This window comes from Colletotrichum karsti (genome assembly GCF_011947395.1).
Source record: "Colletotrichum karsti strain CkLH20 chromosome Unknown Scaffold2, whole genome shotgun sequence".
Classification (NCBI taxonomy): Eukaryota; Fungi; Ascomycota; class Sordariomycetes; order Glomerellales; family Glomerellaceae; genus Colletotrichum; species Colletotrichum karsti.
The window spans coordinates 711860-725831 of NW_024065902.1; the positions used below are offsets into that span (position 1 = coordinate 711860).

The following is a 13972-nucleotide window of genomic DNA, read 5'->3' on the forward strand; positions in this document are numbered from 1 at the left end:
TGGACTCGCTTCACCTGCATTATTTATACCCAGAGGGGCCTCGACCCTAGATCGAATCATTTCTTACATGTGCTATGATTTCCAGCTATGAACAGCCGCAAAACAGTGACGAGTCGTGTCCTTGATAATTCCAAACAGCGCTTTTACTTTTCTTCCCAAACCCTCACTTCACGTTATCAACATCCAACCCGCTTTGAGACGTCCACTCGCCTCCCTCCCTCATCGCCTGCAAGACCCTTCCCAGCCTCTCAACACCCTCCACGATATCCTCCTCAGGCTCCCAAGAGAAGCAGAGCCGCACCTCCCGGTCAAACCTCGCCGACTCCTCGTCCCCATGCACCTCGAACTGCGCTCCGTGCCCGATGACCAAATCCTCCGTCTCCTTGGCCCTCACGGCCGCTTCCCGACTCGACATCCCCTCCGGCAAACTAAACCAAACAAAATACCCTCCATAAATGCCCCCGCCCTCCAAAGAACTCTCCCTCACTTTGACCTTCCCGCCGAACGGTTCCTGGATATGCTTCCTGACAGCCTCCATCATCAACCCGTGCCTCCCCGCCAGCGCCGGCCTCGTCTTCTCGTCGATATGCCTCTGCACGACCCCGCTCGCCAGCATCTCCGCGATGAACATCGCCGCGAGCTGACTAGGCGCCCCGCCGCTGCAAGACGACCCCGTCTGTGACAGTCCATATGCGAACGCCGGGCTGCCCTCAGCCCAGCCCGTCCTCACGCCGGGTCCCACGATCTTGCTGAAGGACCCGTTCGATACGACGTTGCCGAAGCCGGCCTCGGGCACGCCCAGAGCGCGGTCGATGTCGACAAGGCGCGGGAGGCGCATGGCGGGCGTGTAGCCCGAGACGGGACCTTCGAGGGGCCACTGGAGGAAGTCGTAGACGTCGTCGGCGATGACGAGGGCGTCGTGCTGGCGCGCGAGGCGGACGAGGTCGTAGCGTCGGCGGAGGGACATTGTCTTGCCGGTTGGGTTGGAGCAGGTCGGGACCAGGTAGATTACGTGGCGGTAGAGGTGACGCTTTTTGGCTTGTTTGAAGTGCTGCTGTCGTGTTAGTGATCAACTCTCTGAGGTACCTCATCTCGGCAGATCGGGATCATGACGATATGAGAAGCAGAGTGAACTAGACTGACCTCGTCGCTCCCCTTGCCTGCGGCCTCGAGCCCCTTTCTGAGATACTCGAGATCGATACCCTCGTCATCCTCGGGCACGGACTTGAGCCTCCCGTCGAAACCCGCGTCGGCGTAGATCGGGCACGCGAGGAAGTAGCACGGCGCGACCATCCAGATGTTCTGCGTATACAGCGGGTCTGTGAAAGATTGCAAGATACACGCCAGGTTCTGGCTCGCGCCGCCCGTGATGCAGATGCGGTTGACGTCTGGCGGGTGGTGCGGGAGGGGGTCTGCACCATCCCCAGAAGAAGCCACGGCCGCTTCCTCGGCCGTCGGGGGCGCCACCGGGTAGAACGCCGAGAGCCATTTCGAGAGGGCCTCGCGGAGCGGCTGGTAGCCCGGGTCCGGGCCGTACTGGAGCCCCGGTACGTAGACGGCCGGGTCGGCGAGGGTCTTGACGGCCGCGGCGGAGATGGCTGCCGCCGGGAGGAGGGAGGGCGAGGGCCAGCCTCTGAGGAGGTTGATGGGCTTCTTCTTCAGGGAGGCGTTCATCGTGGGTGTGGGGTGACGGGGAACGGAGGTTGAGTGGTGTGGTGTGTGAGGTGAGAGACGGCGGTCCGTTCGGAAGTGGGTTCCGGCGATGACGGCGGTGCGGGGCCGGGTATGAGGTATTTGGATGAGGTGTTTTGAGAGCTTTGGCACCCGATGATTCATCACCTCACTGTAACGGGTGATTGGTAGAAGGATTGAAAGTCGCCGAAATGTTTTGGCTTGGGGGAAACGCAATTATTTATGGCATGGGGATTTTGTGACGAAGTGAAGTTCATAGCGGTACGCTCCGACTGCGGAGTCAAGATAAGACGCCAACGGCTAAGATGCCTTTTTGAGCGAGGAGAATGGGCGCTCACGCCCCATAATTTTGCTGCAATTGTCATGGCATCCATGAAGAATTATCGACAATACTCAATGGAGACAATGAACTGAAATGAATAGGGGTATCATATTTGCTCGAAATGCAGCGTAGTCTATGGATACAGTGTACAGTATGAGCTCTACAGTCTCGATGAATTTTCCCTTTACCAACCCCATGTCCTCGTGGATGCTGTGAACACCGGAGGCTTCCATTGGATCCTACTAGGATCAATGAGCCTCTTCTGCTTCACTCTCTGCCTCTCACGTTGCTGGATGAGCTTCTCTGGTATCACGATCTTGTGCTCGCCCTTGTGGTAAACCTGCATCTTAAGTGCTTGTAAGGTGTGTTCCACATCTTGGGGGATGATGGCGAGCTGGGTGGAGATGGCTTCGATGGTCGCCTTCTCTTCGCGCTCGTTGTATCCTATGAGTAGATCTAGGATGTTCTCACCCCAGTATTGTCGGTAACTCAGCAGACCCAAATCAGAGAGCGGCTTTTCGGGCGAGCCTAGCTTGCCTTCAATCTTGGAAAGCTCGTAAGAGAATTGGATCAGCAACCGACCGTAACCCTTGCGCTGGTATTGAGGTAGTGTCAAAATACAAGCAACATTGTAGCCGTCGGCGCTTTCTTTTTCTTTGGAAAAGTATCCGATAATGTGGCAACCCTTATCGTCTCGACTCGCCATAACGTAGAACAGGAACGGGTCAACGTCGTAGTAGAGTGTTTTGTGATCCAGGAACATCTTGGACAGTAAACATAGGTTGCGACAGTACGTCCGCTGTCGTCTACCGTCAATCTCGAAGAACGATACGGAGTCGTCCCGGTAAATCTCGTTTCCGGGTGGGTGTTGCAACGTGCACTTGCGCCTGTGTCGCGAGAAAGACTTCTCGTCGCCGTAATATCCGAGGCAGAACTCGCAGATGTAAATGACATCCTCCTGGTTGAAGACCTCGGGGTATGGCGAGAAGTACCAAGGGAACAGATCGTTTTTGCCGAATTGCACCTTGGAGATGTTTCGAATGCGGGAGATCTCGGCCGGATTCTGGGTCATAGACCCATGCGTCCTCAACTTCTCGATCTCCTCTTCGCGACTGAAGCCGTTGAGGTCTTTCTTTTGGTCGCCCTCGTCCCCGTCAATGTCCATTTCATCTCCCAGTGCTGCTGGCGTCGCGCTCGCCTCGCCGGTCGCCGGTGTCTGGCTCTGGCTCTCCTCCGCCGTCGGGGTCATCTTCCGGCTCTGCGACTCGGTGAATTCGGTCCATGGGTGCGGTGTGGCGGACTCGGATGGGGCCGACTGCTCCCGCTTCGCAGGCCTCTTCTGAGCTTTCTTTGAGGGCTGCGCTTTCTTCGATGTCGCCGTTCCCTTCTTCGATTTCGCTTCCTTAGGCTTATCCTTTTCCGGGACTGGCCACTCAACCTCTTGGTCAAAGTCGATGCGGGATGTCGGCACCCATTCATCGAGACGTTTGTTGAAGTTATCAAAATTGCAGTAGAACTGCCGTCCGCTCTTCGTTTCTTTTATACTGAGAATTTCTGCTCGTCGAGGGACACCTTCTTTATTGACCATAGCAATACATCCTATTCTATGGCGCATGTGTCAGTGAAGCTCCCTCGAAGAATACTTGGTGGGGCGATGGAATGACGCACCTGATCGTCTCTGGAGTCGCCTTGCCCTTCTGTCTGGGCTCGCCGGACCCGACGGTGGGTTCCCCGTTGCTACCGTGTGCCGCCATGATGAAATCTGGAGGTGGTGGCTGGTGGTTGATGGTTATTGAAGTTTCGGCGCAGAATGACTTTCTTGTGTTCTGTCGCAAAAGATGATGGTCGCAGCGGGAAGAGGAAGGTGGTGTGGCAGAAAACGCGACCTCCAAAGGCGGTGAGGAAATTGCCGTGAACCCCTGTCAACTTAGTGGAGATTCTAGCAAGCGATCGACCCACTATAGTTGCCGTTTGAGGGATTGCCCCGTTAAGCTCATTTTCTCACGTCGACGAGCTATTTGGGGCGAATTTTGGTCCAAGCCGACCGACCCTGAGCCAAAGTGCAGAGGCTTTACTCACAGTTTTATGATCATGGCGCCTGAGCTGTCATCAAATTGGAAGAAGCTCCAGGCTCAACTCAAAGCGGCACCCTCATCCTCTTCAACTTCCGGGGCAGTGAAGAGGAAGGCGGAAACCTCAACCCAGCAGCCCGCCAAAAAGCAGAAAACAAAAGTCGACGGAAAGCCTGCCCCCAAACCCTCTCCAAAGAACTCCAAGCCGACAACAAAACCAACACAAAAGAACTCCAAGGTGAAAAACGACCGTATGGGTGTTACACAGAGCTCCAAGGTTGAACTTGACCTCGACCCAAAACTGAGGACCACGCCGTCCCTTGCCCTCTGGGCCGAAGACAATGGTGTTTCTTCCGAGGCGTTGGCCGAAGCCTATGGCCTTGGGCTGAAAGACAACTCGATGCTCGCGTCAGACAAGGACAAGATCAACGCCGGTCTCACAGAAGGACTCGACGTCGGCAAGTACATCGCCATGGACTGCGAAATGGTTGGTGTCGGTGACGGAGGATACGAGTCGGTGCTTGCTCGTGTGAGCATCGTCGACTTCCACGGCCGCCAAGTATACGATTCCTACGTGAAGCCCCAGGAGCGGGTAACAGACTGGCGGAGCGCTGTCAGCGGGATCCTGCCAAAGCACATGAGGTTTGCGAGAGAGTTCAACGAGGTGCAGGCTCAAGTCGCCGAGCTCCTGAAAGACAGGATACTCGTCGGTCACGATGTGAAACATGATTTGGACGTTCTGAGGCTCAGTCACTCGGCCAAAGATATTCGCGACACTTCCAACCACCCAGGATTCAAGAAGTTCAGCAATAGCAGAAAACCAGCATTGAGGAGGTTGGCGGAAGAAATCCTCAAAGTCACCATACAAAGCGGCGCCCACTCGAGTATCGAAGATGCAAGGGTGACGATGCTGCTCTTCAGGAAACACAAATCCGCATTCGACGTCGACCACGCCAATCGGTTTCCCAGCTTTGGGGGCGCGTCGGCCAAATCGAAGCCCAAGTCCAAGACTAAGAAGAAGAAATGAATTCCGTCTCTACCGCATACGATTCCCGCTACCTCATGAGTTTGATACTCCAACTCTTCATTATTGCCGCCGATCCGAGGCTCTAAGCCTCCTGGCCGGTAGCGATGCTGCCATTTCCACGCTTTTCAACCCTCATCACATTATTACCCTTCACAAGGGAATACCCTCCATCAACTCCAAGGCACCTTCGCGACCCACAGTTATTATCACATCGCCGAGCGTTTTCGTCAGGAATCCAGCTTCGCAATATGTGAAATAATACTGGACACACGTTAGCATAGACCACAGACTCCCGGATGGTGTACCGCATACCTCCCACTTCCTCCTAAATACATCTATCTCTTCCTCGGTCATGTCCTCATGTTCAATCATCAATGCTGGTCGGATCTTCGAATCGAAATTTTGAAGGAATGCCTCCTTCCACAGTCGCAAGGTTTTCGAGTAGTGACCGCCAATATTCTCGATTTTCTCGACGATCAGCGTTCCTTTCGACTCGTTGGTGATGTGGTTCATGAGTTGGGTAATCGACGGGAGATATCCGCCGGGGAAGATGTAATGGTTGATGAAACTGTCGATCGTCAGCAGGATTCCTCGGAGCCTATGTTTTCGTGGCTTACTCTTCTCCCTTGGAATACGCCTCGTGGCGTCCTTCCGGCATGGTAATGCACTGGAATACGGCGATGCCACCATCCTTCTTCAACAACTTGTCCATGCATGCAAAATAAGTTGCCAGGAACTCCTGGCCCACGGCTTCCAGCATCTCAATCGATACGATCTTATCGAACGGCTTTTCTGGCACCTCCAATGCCCGGTAGTCCTGCAGTCTAACCTCGATTCGGTCGCTGAAGCCCGCGGCCTCAATGCGCTCCTCCGCAAGCGCCTTTTGTTCTTTGGAGAGCGTCAGACTGGTGACGCGACATCCCGTCTTCTTCACTGCCTCAATCGCGAATGAGCCCCAGCCGGTCCCGATTTCCAAAACGTGGTCCGACTCCTTTATGCGAGCACCGTCAATGAAACGGTGTAGCTTGGTCATTTGCGCCGCCTCCAAGCTCTCTTCCGGCGCATTCGGGTCGTTGTGCGTCTTCCATATGGGGCAGGAATATGTCATATCTGGTGACAAGAAGGCTGCGAACATTTCGTTGCTGATATCGTAGTGCGCCGAGATGTTGAGAAGGGCATTCGAAAGAGTATTGGTGGTGCGGGCCAAGCTTGAGATGGCAGCAGAGAAGCTCGAGATCCACGTCGTTCCATTGCCCATTTCTTCGCGATTGACGATGAAGAGCTGATCACCTTGCATATTAGCCCTAGCTACACAGGTGACGAGGAATGATGGGTTCTTTTACTACTGACCTGGAAGAAAGCCGTCAAGTCTTTACACTCGATCTCGCCGAGCATGTACGCCTCGGCGAAGCCCATGTCGGCGAACAGGAACAGGCGCATCCAGAAGGCATCACTCTTCACGACCAGCTCGACTCGGGGCACGGCATCGGCGCGGCGCGGGACGTAATCGCCATTAGTGAGGTTCTCGTTGTACTTTGCGCCCAACTTCTGGCCAAACACGCGCCTGAACTCGGCCGGCTCGTCGACGAGCAGCAGCGTGCCGCGCTCAATCTTGGAGAAGACGGACAGGATCGCGGGCTTGGCCACGGACAGCGCCGGCCCCCAGGTCAGACTGCCGACCGCTCCCCTCACCAGCTCCGTCCCGCGGGACAGCGGCTGGGATACGGCCGCCGGGACCAGAGAGGGCAGCTTGGGCATGGTTGAAGCAGAAGCTTTCTCTCTCTCTCACTCTGTTACTCTCTGTATCTATCCTCCCGGGACAAGAAACGAAAGGTCGATGTACGTATAAGATGGGAAAGTCGCGAAACGTGGTGGTACGAATTGGGGCAGATCCAGACCGTCAATTGAGTTGGGCGGGACGCCGAGGCAACCTAAAGCAAGCTCTCAAGGTAAAGGCACACTGGGATCTTGCATCTGTTGTTCGATGATGGAGGGGGGTTGGATTTGTCGGAGGGGGGAGAGTGTGAGAAATGCGGGAAGGTTTACTACGTACAGTAGCAGAGGCAGGACGACGGTGTGTTTTCATCTGAGACCAACGGCAGGGCGGGATGATCGGTTTTATTACTACTAGGCCATGTCACCGCACATTTCTTCTGGAGGGCTGGATCCAGGCGCATAGCTAGGCCAGCTAGCAGCACTTGTCCTCTTTTCACAGATGCAACGAGCGCGTGCTTATTGTCTCGCCCATCGGTACCGTCGCAAGCCCGAGGGTCAAAAATGTGGGTGGACGAGGGTCTCGACTGGGATTAGCATCCATGAGAGAGTGGGCGTGGCAGGGGTAGCTCAGACGGGAATCTCTCGGGAGGGGCAGAGGCCTTGGCCATCGCTTGTTTCATTGAGGGCATCGACGACGGATGGTGGAAGGGCGATCATCGGCAGCGGGCCTTCTTTTGCCATTGTACCTACATGAAGAACCGTCTTCCATACTAGCCTCGAAGCTTGGGAGGAAATGCCTTAACCCATCGTCCGGTTTACAAATAGCCATCTTCAGGTGGTTCGCTGCGTGACATCCAGGACTTGCAGCGGGACGTGGGAGAATTCGACGGCAGCTCTGAACTCTCTCTCAACATTTCTCTCTAGGGCAGGGCTAGGACGGCATGATGTCAGCCAGCTCCGACGGAGTGACGGCGAGCCGAGTGCATGGGAACGAACGCACGCACGCAGGCACATGTGCGCCGCTGGTCGGAGTTCACATCTGCAGATTAGCTTCCAGGTTCGGAGCAAGCTCATTCGCTGTTCAAAAGGAAGAACTGCACACTTTCTGTACCGAAGTACATCCTACGCAACCACGCAACGGGACATGCCAGACCGCAAGACATTGTTGAGGCCAGTGCGCCGCGCCGGAGCGGCCGGCCGGCCACGTTCAGCCATGGAAGATGCTAGCGCTGGAGGAAGAACTTGCAGTTTTCGAGAAGCCGTCGAAGGGTTGGATTGTTATGTGATCCCGGCTGGCAGAGCAGAAGCGGCCCGGGCGGTCGAAACAAACAGGTTAGCCTGGGAAGGTTGGCGATTCATTTGCTCGTCATCGGACGAAAAAGGGCTATTTGCATCAAGCGCGTTGGCCATGATTGCGCGTTGTCTGCAGACTTCTCGCACGGCTGTGATTTCAGGACTGACGCTTTCACGAGCAAAGATGTGGTCTTTCCTAGCAGAGGATATCTGCATTGACGGACTGGCAGCCCTTGACAGGTCCCTGCAGGTTGGTAATGGAGAATGTTGTCTGGAAGGCTGGTGGACGGGGGTGAAGAGCATTCCTTCAGGCACCTAGGGTGTGGTGTTGAGGTCCCGGAGTACCAGAAACGCCAGTCGAGCCGTCAACGACTTTCTGACACGGGTTTTCCATCCTCTGGAACAAAAGTCCGTCCGTAGGGCGCATATTACCAGAAGCAAGTTCCGATCCAGCAGTCAAACCGTCGATGATGGAAACGAGGGGACCGTTGATTCTGACAAGTGAGAAGGGCGAAAACCAATTAGATGCGCCATTGAACCCGATTTGGGCTGGTCCCCGTAGATGGTAAACGCCGAGGGGGACAGGGTCTTTGTGCGTTTCTGCGGAGCATTTCTGTGCTCCTGGAGATTTGACCAGGGTCGATTTCATGTCAATGACATCAAGACTCTCCCCACCGCCGCCAATGGCGCGATTGGATTTCAGGACTTTGCTCCGAAGTTCCGTGGACCATCAGAGACGGGAGTTGAGGAAAAAGTTAGAAAGACGAGCTGAAGAGTTCTCGAATATGGCCGCAGATGGGTCGGATTGTTTGGAGCAGCTGGAGCTGGGGTTCCTGAGACAAAGTAGTATCTGGATGTTTTAACATCCGGTCTTGCAGCAACTTGGGTGTGATACCAGACGGCCACGTAGTTGTCGCAGGTCACCTAACCCGCCGTGGGACCGTCTTAAGCGTAAGTGTCCCTATTCCGTGGGAAATCCTCCCCTCGGTAACGGCTAGCGATGCAGGACGATCACTTGAGGGAGTTGGTCTCTGTCGAGGATTGGATGTGTTTGTCTCTCTTCTGCGTCCTGGTCGTTAGTGAACTGCATGTCTCACCACACAAGCCAGTACCTAACAGCAGAACCAACCCGCCCGCCAATTCAGCCCAGTCACAGCACGCAGCCTGCCGTCACCTGCCATACACGTGTTGTACAAGATGCATTGAAGTTTTCGTCGTGGGTTGATGAGGCGGTTCGAGTAACCCTTGCCGATGGCTGGCTGAAACAGTGAGATGGTTGAGCCCTCTGGTTCTTGATGGAGGGGGCTCGTGCGCTGAGCAGCACACCTCCTTCTGCCGAGCCAAGACCTGTCTTATCGATAAGGATAAGCTTATCGAGACGCCTTATCGGCTTAATTGCAGTCGCGTCCAGTCGAAACTTGGACGCGTTGCTTGGACAGAGAGGTCTCCTCGCTGCAAATCCACCTCAGAGGAAAGAAACACATCAATCCAACATGTCGCAACCAATTCTCTCCATTCAGTCGAACGACTCTACAAAGACCAGCAAAGCCGTCGCAAACCTTCTACCCTGTCGGATTCACCACGATGGTTCAGTTGGCGAGATAAACTCGTCCTTCTGGAACCCTACCAAGACAGACGGTATGCATTCTCCCCACCAACGCACGCAACTTTTATACTAACTTGAGAGCTGCAGATGGAAAGAACGTGGCATATTTCCGCGGCAGGAAACTTCACGGAACGACGGTCAAACTACCGGAACAATACAAGGGTGTAGTCATGGAGAAGAGCGACAAAGTCGAGAACAGGCGGCACGAGGTCGATGAGGAGGTAGAACAGGAGGAGGAACGGGTGGATGTTGGTGCTATGGACATCAAGACCGAGTTTGACGAGATGGTTGTTTGGGGTCACGAGGCAAGCGCTGAGGCTGGGTCGGATCCCTACGTCAGAAGTATTGAGGAGTGGTTGTCAATTGCTGAACAGGTTCGTCGTCAGGCAACTGGGACAGGACTTTTTACTGACTTGTCGCAGATACACTCTTATCCTTCACCAGAAACGAAGAACGGCGCTTAGATGGATAAATGGGGACAGCTAGCAGCATCAGGGTCAATGGATACTTTCCTCGATATCATGCAGCTGGATTGACGTTGACACGTATACCTGGACATTGGTATTGTCGTTGATTCTTTGAATCGTGTTCTTTTACGACGGCGGAAGATCTATCTCACGTTGCGGTAACCACTTTGCGAAGCCATGAATTGGTCGTTGTCAGGGACGCTGCGGCAACTTGCTATGGTCAACCCAATACCTGGATTGGATGACTCGTGATCAATTCAAGAAAAAGTATCCGTGATAACATCTGACTAGCAAGTCATTTCATGAACTGACTGACTATTCACAGGCATGGAGCATTGCACTAACAATTAACCCAAAGAGGCTAGCGCAATGCACTCAATCAAAGTGGCGCGTCAGCGACGCGCTCAAACGCGCTTTCCGTCCCCGCGCGAGAAAATCAATTAAGCCCCTGGCCAATTCTGCCGTCCCCAACTGCGAAAAAGGATCCATTGCATCCCACCACCCAAAATCCCACCTCCCCAAATTTCACCATCCCGCATCACCGCCTTCAAACCCCCACCGCTAGCTCTGCTCTCCTTTTCCGAACAGACGACATCATAACGAGCAGTTGCAATCTCGGAGTATACAACAATGGCTGCCTCCAGCGATGCCGGCTTCCCAATGTCGGACGCCCCGTCTCAAGCGGCTACCCCTAGGCGCAATAACTTCATGCCGAGCTCCTCAGCCGGCGGCAGACCACGAGCGCCACCGTCTGAGAGCATGGGCGCTCCCAGCGACGACGAGATCGAGGGTTTCGCCGATGACCAAGTTCCAGGACGTCGATCAAGGATACCGGACATCGCCAACATTCCCAAGGTCGAGGACCGCCTTGGCTTGTTGATCCAGGGCCATTTCGAAGAGTTCATTGAGGGGTAAGTCTGCGCTGCCGAAAGCCTCTCTTCTGACGTGCCTGACGATACAACCGCGTAGATATGTTGAGGATTTCACCTCCTCTGCTCCGACGTCTAGCGCCGTTACTACAGACAAGTACTACGTTGCTCAGATTCACGGCATGCGGGCACTACAGCTCTCGACCTTCTACGTCGACTTCAGACACCTGACTTCCTGGCAGGATGGAGGGTTGGCCGATGGAATTATGCGCGGTTACTATCGTTCGATACCCTTCATCACCGCCGCCCTACACAACATGATCGCCAAATACGAGCCGCAATATTTCAAGGAGCACAGGCAGCCGACCGCCTCGAGCAACCAGAGCAACTCAACCGCGAGCAATATGGGTTCTGCTAGTCAGTCAGAGATGGGTAACAAAACAAGCAACCAGCAGACGGACAAGCTGTTCACCATCGCATTCTACAACATGCCTCTTGTTTCGAGAGTGCGCAGTTTGAGGGCGGCCAATATTGGCCAGCTGCTGTCCATCTCTGGTACCGTCACGCGAACATCCGAGGTTCGCCCTGAGCTGTCTATTGCGACCTTTGTGTGCGAAGCTTGCAGATCTGTTGTGCCCAATGTCGAGCAGACATTCAGATACACGGAGCCCACGCAGTGCCCCAACACGACCTGCCAAAACCGCCAAGCATGGCAACTGGACATCCGACACAGCACGTTTGTGGATTGGCAGAAGGTGCGCATCCAGGAAAACAGCTCCGAAATTCCGACGGGAAGCATGCCCCGTACGATGGATGTCATCCTGCGTGGTGAGATCGTTGATCGGGCCAAGGCAGGAGAAAAGTGCATCTTCACTGGTGCGCTCATCGTTGTGCCCGACGTTAGCCAGCTTGGCCTTCCTGGCCTCAAACCATCTGCCGTGAGAGACGACCAAGGGAACCGCGGTGCCGATGTTGGTGGCTCGGGTATCAGCGGTCTCAAGGCTCTCGGTGTTCGTGACCTGACATACCGTCTGGCCTTTTTGGCATGCATGGTAACTCCCGATACATCGACCCCAGGCCAGTCTGCCACCGGCCAAGTTCAGGACGTTATCAGCTCTCTTACCCAGGACAAGTCTGCCGAATCCGCGGATTCGGTTGAGGCTGCCCAAGCTGCTGTGCTTGCATCAATGAACGAGTCCGAGATCAACGAATTGCGTGAAATGGTTCACAGTGGTCACATCTACTCTCGCTTGGTAAATTCAATGGCCCCCACCGTTTACGGCCATGAGGTCGTGAAGAAGGGTCTGCTTCTTCAGCTCATGTCTGGTGTACACAAGACCACAGCCGAGGGTATGGAGCTGAGAGGTGACATCAACATTTGTATTGTTGGTGACCCGTCGACATCCAAGTCTCAGTTCTTGAAGTATATTTGCTCCTTTGCCCCTCGCGCAGTCTACACCAGTGGTAAGGCATCTTCCGCCGCTGGTCTCACGGCCGCCGTTGTGAAGGATGAGGAGACGGGTGACTTCACCATCGAGGCCGGTGCCTTGATGCTGGCAGACAACGGCATCTGCGCCATTGACGAGTTCGACAAGATGGATATCGCCGACCAAGTTGCCATCCACGAAGCCATGGAACAGCAGACTATTTCCATCGCCAAGGCTGGTATTCAGGCCACCCTCAACGCTCGCACTTCCATCCTCGCTGCCGCCAACCCCGTCGGCGGCCGCTACAACCGCAAGACCACCCTTCGCGCTAACATCAACATGAGTGCCCCCATCATGTCGCGTTTCGATCTTTTCTTTGTCGTACTCGATGAGTGCAATGAGCAGGTCGACCGCCACCTTGCCGAACACATTGTCGGAATCCATCAGCTGCGCGACGCCGCTATCGAGCCCGAATTCAGCACCGAGCAGCTCCAACGCTACATCCGTTTCGCCCGCACCTTCCGCCCAGAATTCACTGTCGAGGCGAAGGAAGTGCTCGTCGAGAAATACAAAGAGCTTCGCGCCGACGATGCACAGGGTGGAATCGGCAAGAACTCATACCGTATCACCGTCCGTCAGCTGGAGAGTATGATCCGTCTTTCCGAGGCTATTGCGAAGGCCAACTGTGTCGAAGAAATCACCCCCGAGATGGTCAATGAGGCCTTTAACCTGCTCAGACAGAGTATCATCTCCGTGGAGCACGACGATGTTGAGTTCGACGAGGATGAGCCCGAGGATAGTGAGACCTTGCGCCGTGCTGCCTCCGAAGCCGCTGGCCAACAACTAGAGGACGAGACTGCCATGGCTGTCGACGGAGCAGCTCCCGCGCGGCCGCAGCAGACCATCACATACGAGAAATACGTTAGCATGGTCAACTTGTTCCTGCAGCGTGTCACCGAGGGCGAGTCGGAGAATGGAGAAGGTATCGAGGCTGAGGAGCTTGTTCTGTGGTACCTCGAGCAGAAGGAAGAAGAGCTTCAGGGCGAGGAGGACTACCACCGCGAGAAGGCGTTGGCGCACATGGTGCTCAAGAAGATGGTCAAGGTAAGATTTCATCCCGCTGTCACAGACAAGTCTCGACAGAAACTAACTCGGCACCACAGACCAATTTCCTTATGGCCGTCCGTGGCGAGGGCTTGCTGGACGACGAAGGCAACGCTGGCGAGGGCGCCTCTGCCGACGCCGCGAAGATCGTCTACGTGCTGCACCCCAACGCCAACGTAGAGGAGTTTTAAGCCGTCAGTGGTTTGGGCACGTTTTTGCGTGTGAGACGGTGGAGATGAATGAGAGCATGACGAGAAAGAAAAGTAATGTCCGTGGCATTTTGTAGACCTTTTGAGCCTTGAGCAGGTAGGATGGCATGTCGGGCGTTGTGTTGATACAGCCCGGGGGAGTTTCGGTGTTGGCGGAAGATAAACTGT

The 13972-nt window shown here is 54.9% G+C and overlaps 6 protein-coding genes across 6 annotated transcripts; 3 read left to right on the top strand and 3 right to left on the bottom strand.

The window, feature by feature from the left end:
• Window positions 1-163: 163 nt before the first annotated feature.
• CkaCkLH20_00761 (aminotransferase) lies at window positions 164-1674 on the bottom strand (the record flags this gene model as incomplete). The annotated part of the gene is made up of 2 exons (XM_038883481.1): window positions 164-1051; window positions 1144-1674. The coding sequence occupies 2 exons, from the start codon at window positions 1672-1674 to the stop codon at window positions 164-166; spliced, it is 1419 nt and encodes a 472-aa protein (XP_038751076.1).
• Window positions 1675-2198: 524 nt separating this feature from the next.
• Window positions 2199-3768, bottom strand: CkaCkLH20_00762 (uncharacterized protein; the record flags this gene model as incomplete). Its single annotated transcript, XM_038883482.1, has 2 exons — window positions 2199-3618; window positions 3683-3768. 2 exons carry the CDS (start codon window positions 3766-3768, stop codon window positions 2199-2201), a joined length of 1506 nt encoding a protein of 501 aa, XP_038751077.1.
• A 337-nt stretch (window positions 3769-4105) lies between these two features.
• Window positions 4106-5113, top strand: CkaCkLH20_00763 (RNA exonuclease 4; the record flags this gene model as incomplete). Its single annotated transcript, XM_038883483.1, has 1 exon — window positions 4106-5113. One exon carries the CDS (start codon window positions 4106-4108, stop codon window positions 5111-5113), a length of 1008 nt encoding a protein of 335 aa, XP_038751078.1.
• Window positions 5114-5263: 150 nt separating this feature from the next.
• Window positions 5264-6871, bottom strand: CkaCkLH20_00764 (cyclopropane-fatty-acyl-phospholipid synthase; the record flags this gene model as incomplete). Its single annotated transcript, XM_038883484.1, has 4 exons — window positions 5264-5374; window positions 5426-5681; window positions 5731-6395; window positions 6464-6871. The coding sequence occupies 4 exons, from the start codon at window positions 6869-6871 to the stop codon at window positions 5264-5266; spliced, it is 1440 nt and encodes a 479-aa protein (XP_038751079.1).
• A 2744-nt stretch (window positions 6872-9615) lies between these two features.
• Window positions 9616-10192, top strand: CkaCkLH20_00765 (ribonuclease h2 subunit c; the record flags this gene model as incomplete). Its single annotated transcript, XM_038883485.1, has 3 exons — window positions 9616-9760; window positions 9816-10102; window positions 10151-10192. 3 exons carry the CDS (start codon window positions 9616-9618, stop codon window positions 10190-10192), a joined length of 474 nt encoding a protein of 157 aa, XP_038751080.1.
• A 633-nt stretch (window positions 10193-10825) lies between these two features.
• CkaCkLH20_00766 (DNA replication licensing factor mcm6) lies at window positions 10826-13786 on the top strand (the record flags this gene model as incomplete). Its single annotated transcript, XM_038883486.1, has 3 exons — window positions 10826-11106; window positions 11165-13595; window positions 13655-13786. 3 exons carry the CDS (start codon window positions 10826-10828, stop codon window positions 13784-13786), a joined length of 2844 nt encoding a protein of 947 aa, XP_038751081.1.
• Between the last annotated feature and the right edge of the window lie 186 nt (window positions 13787-13972).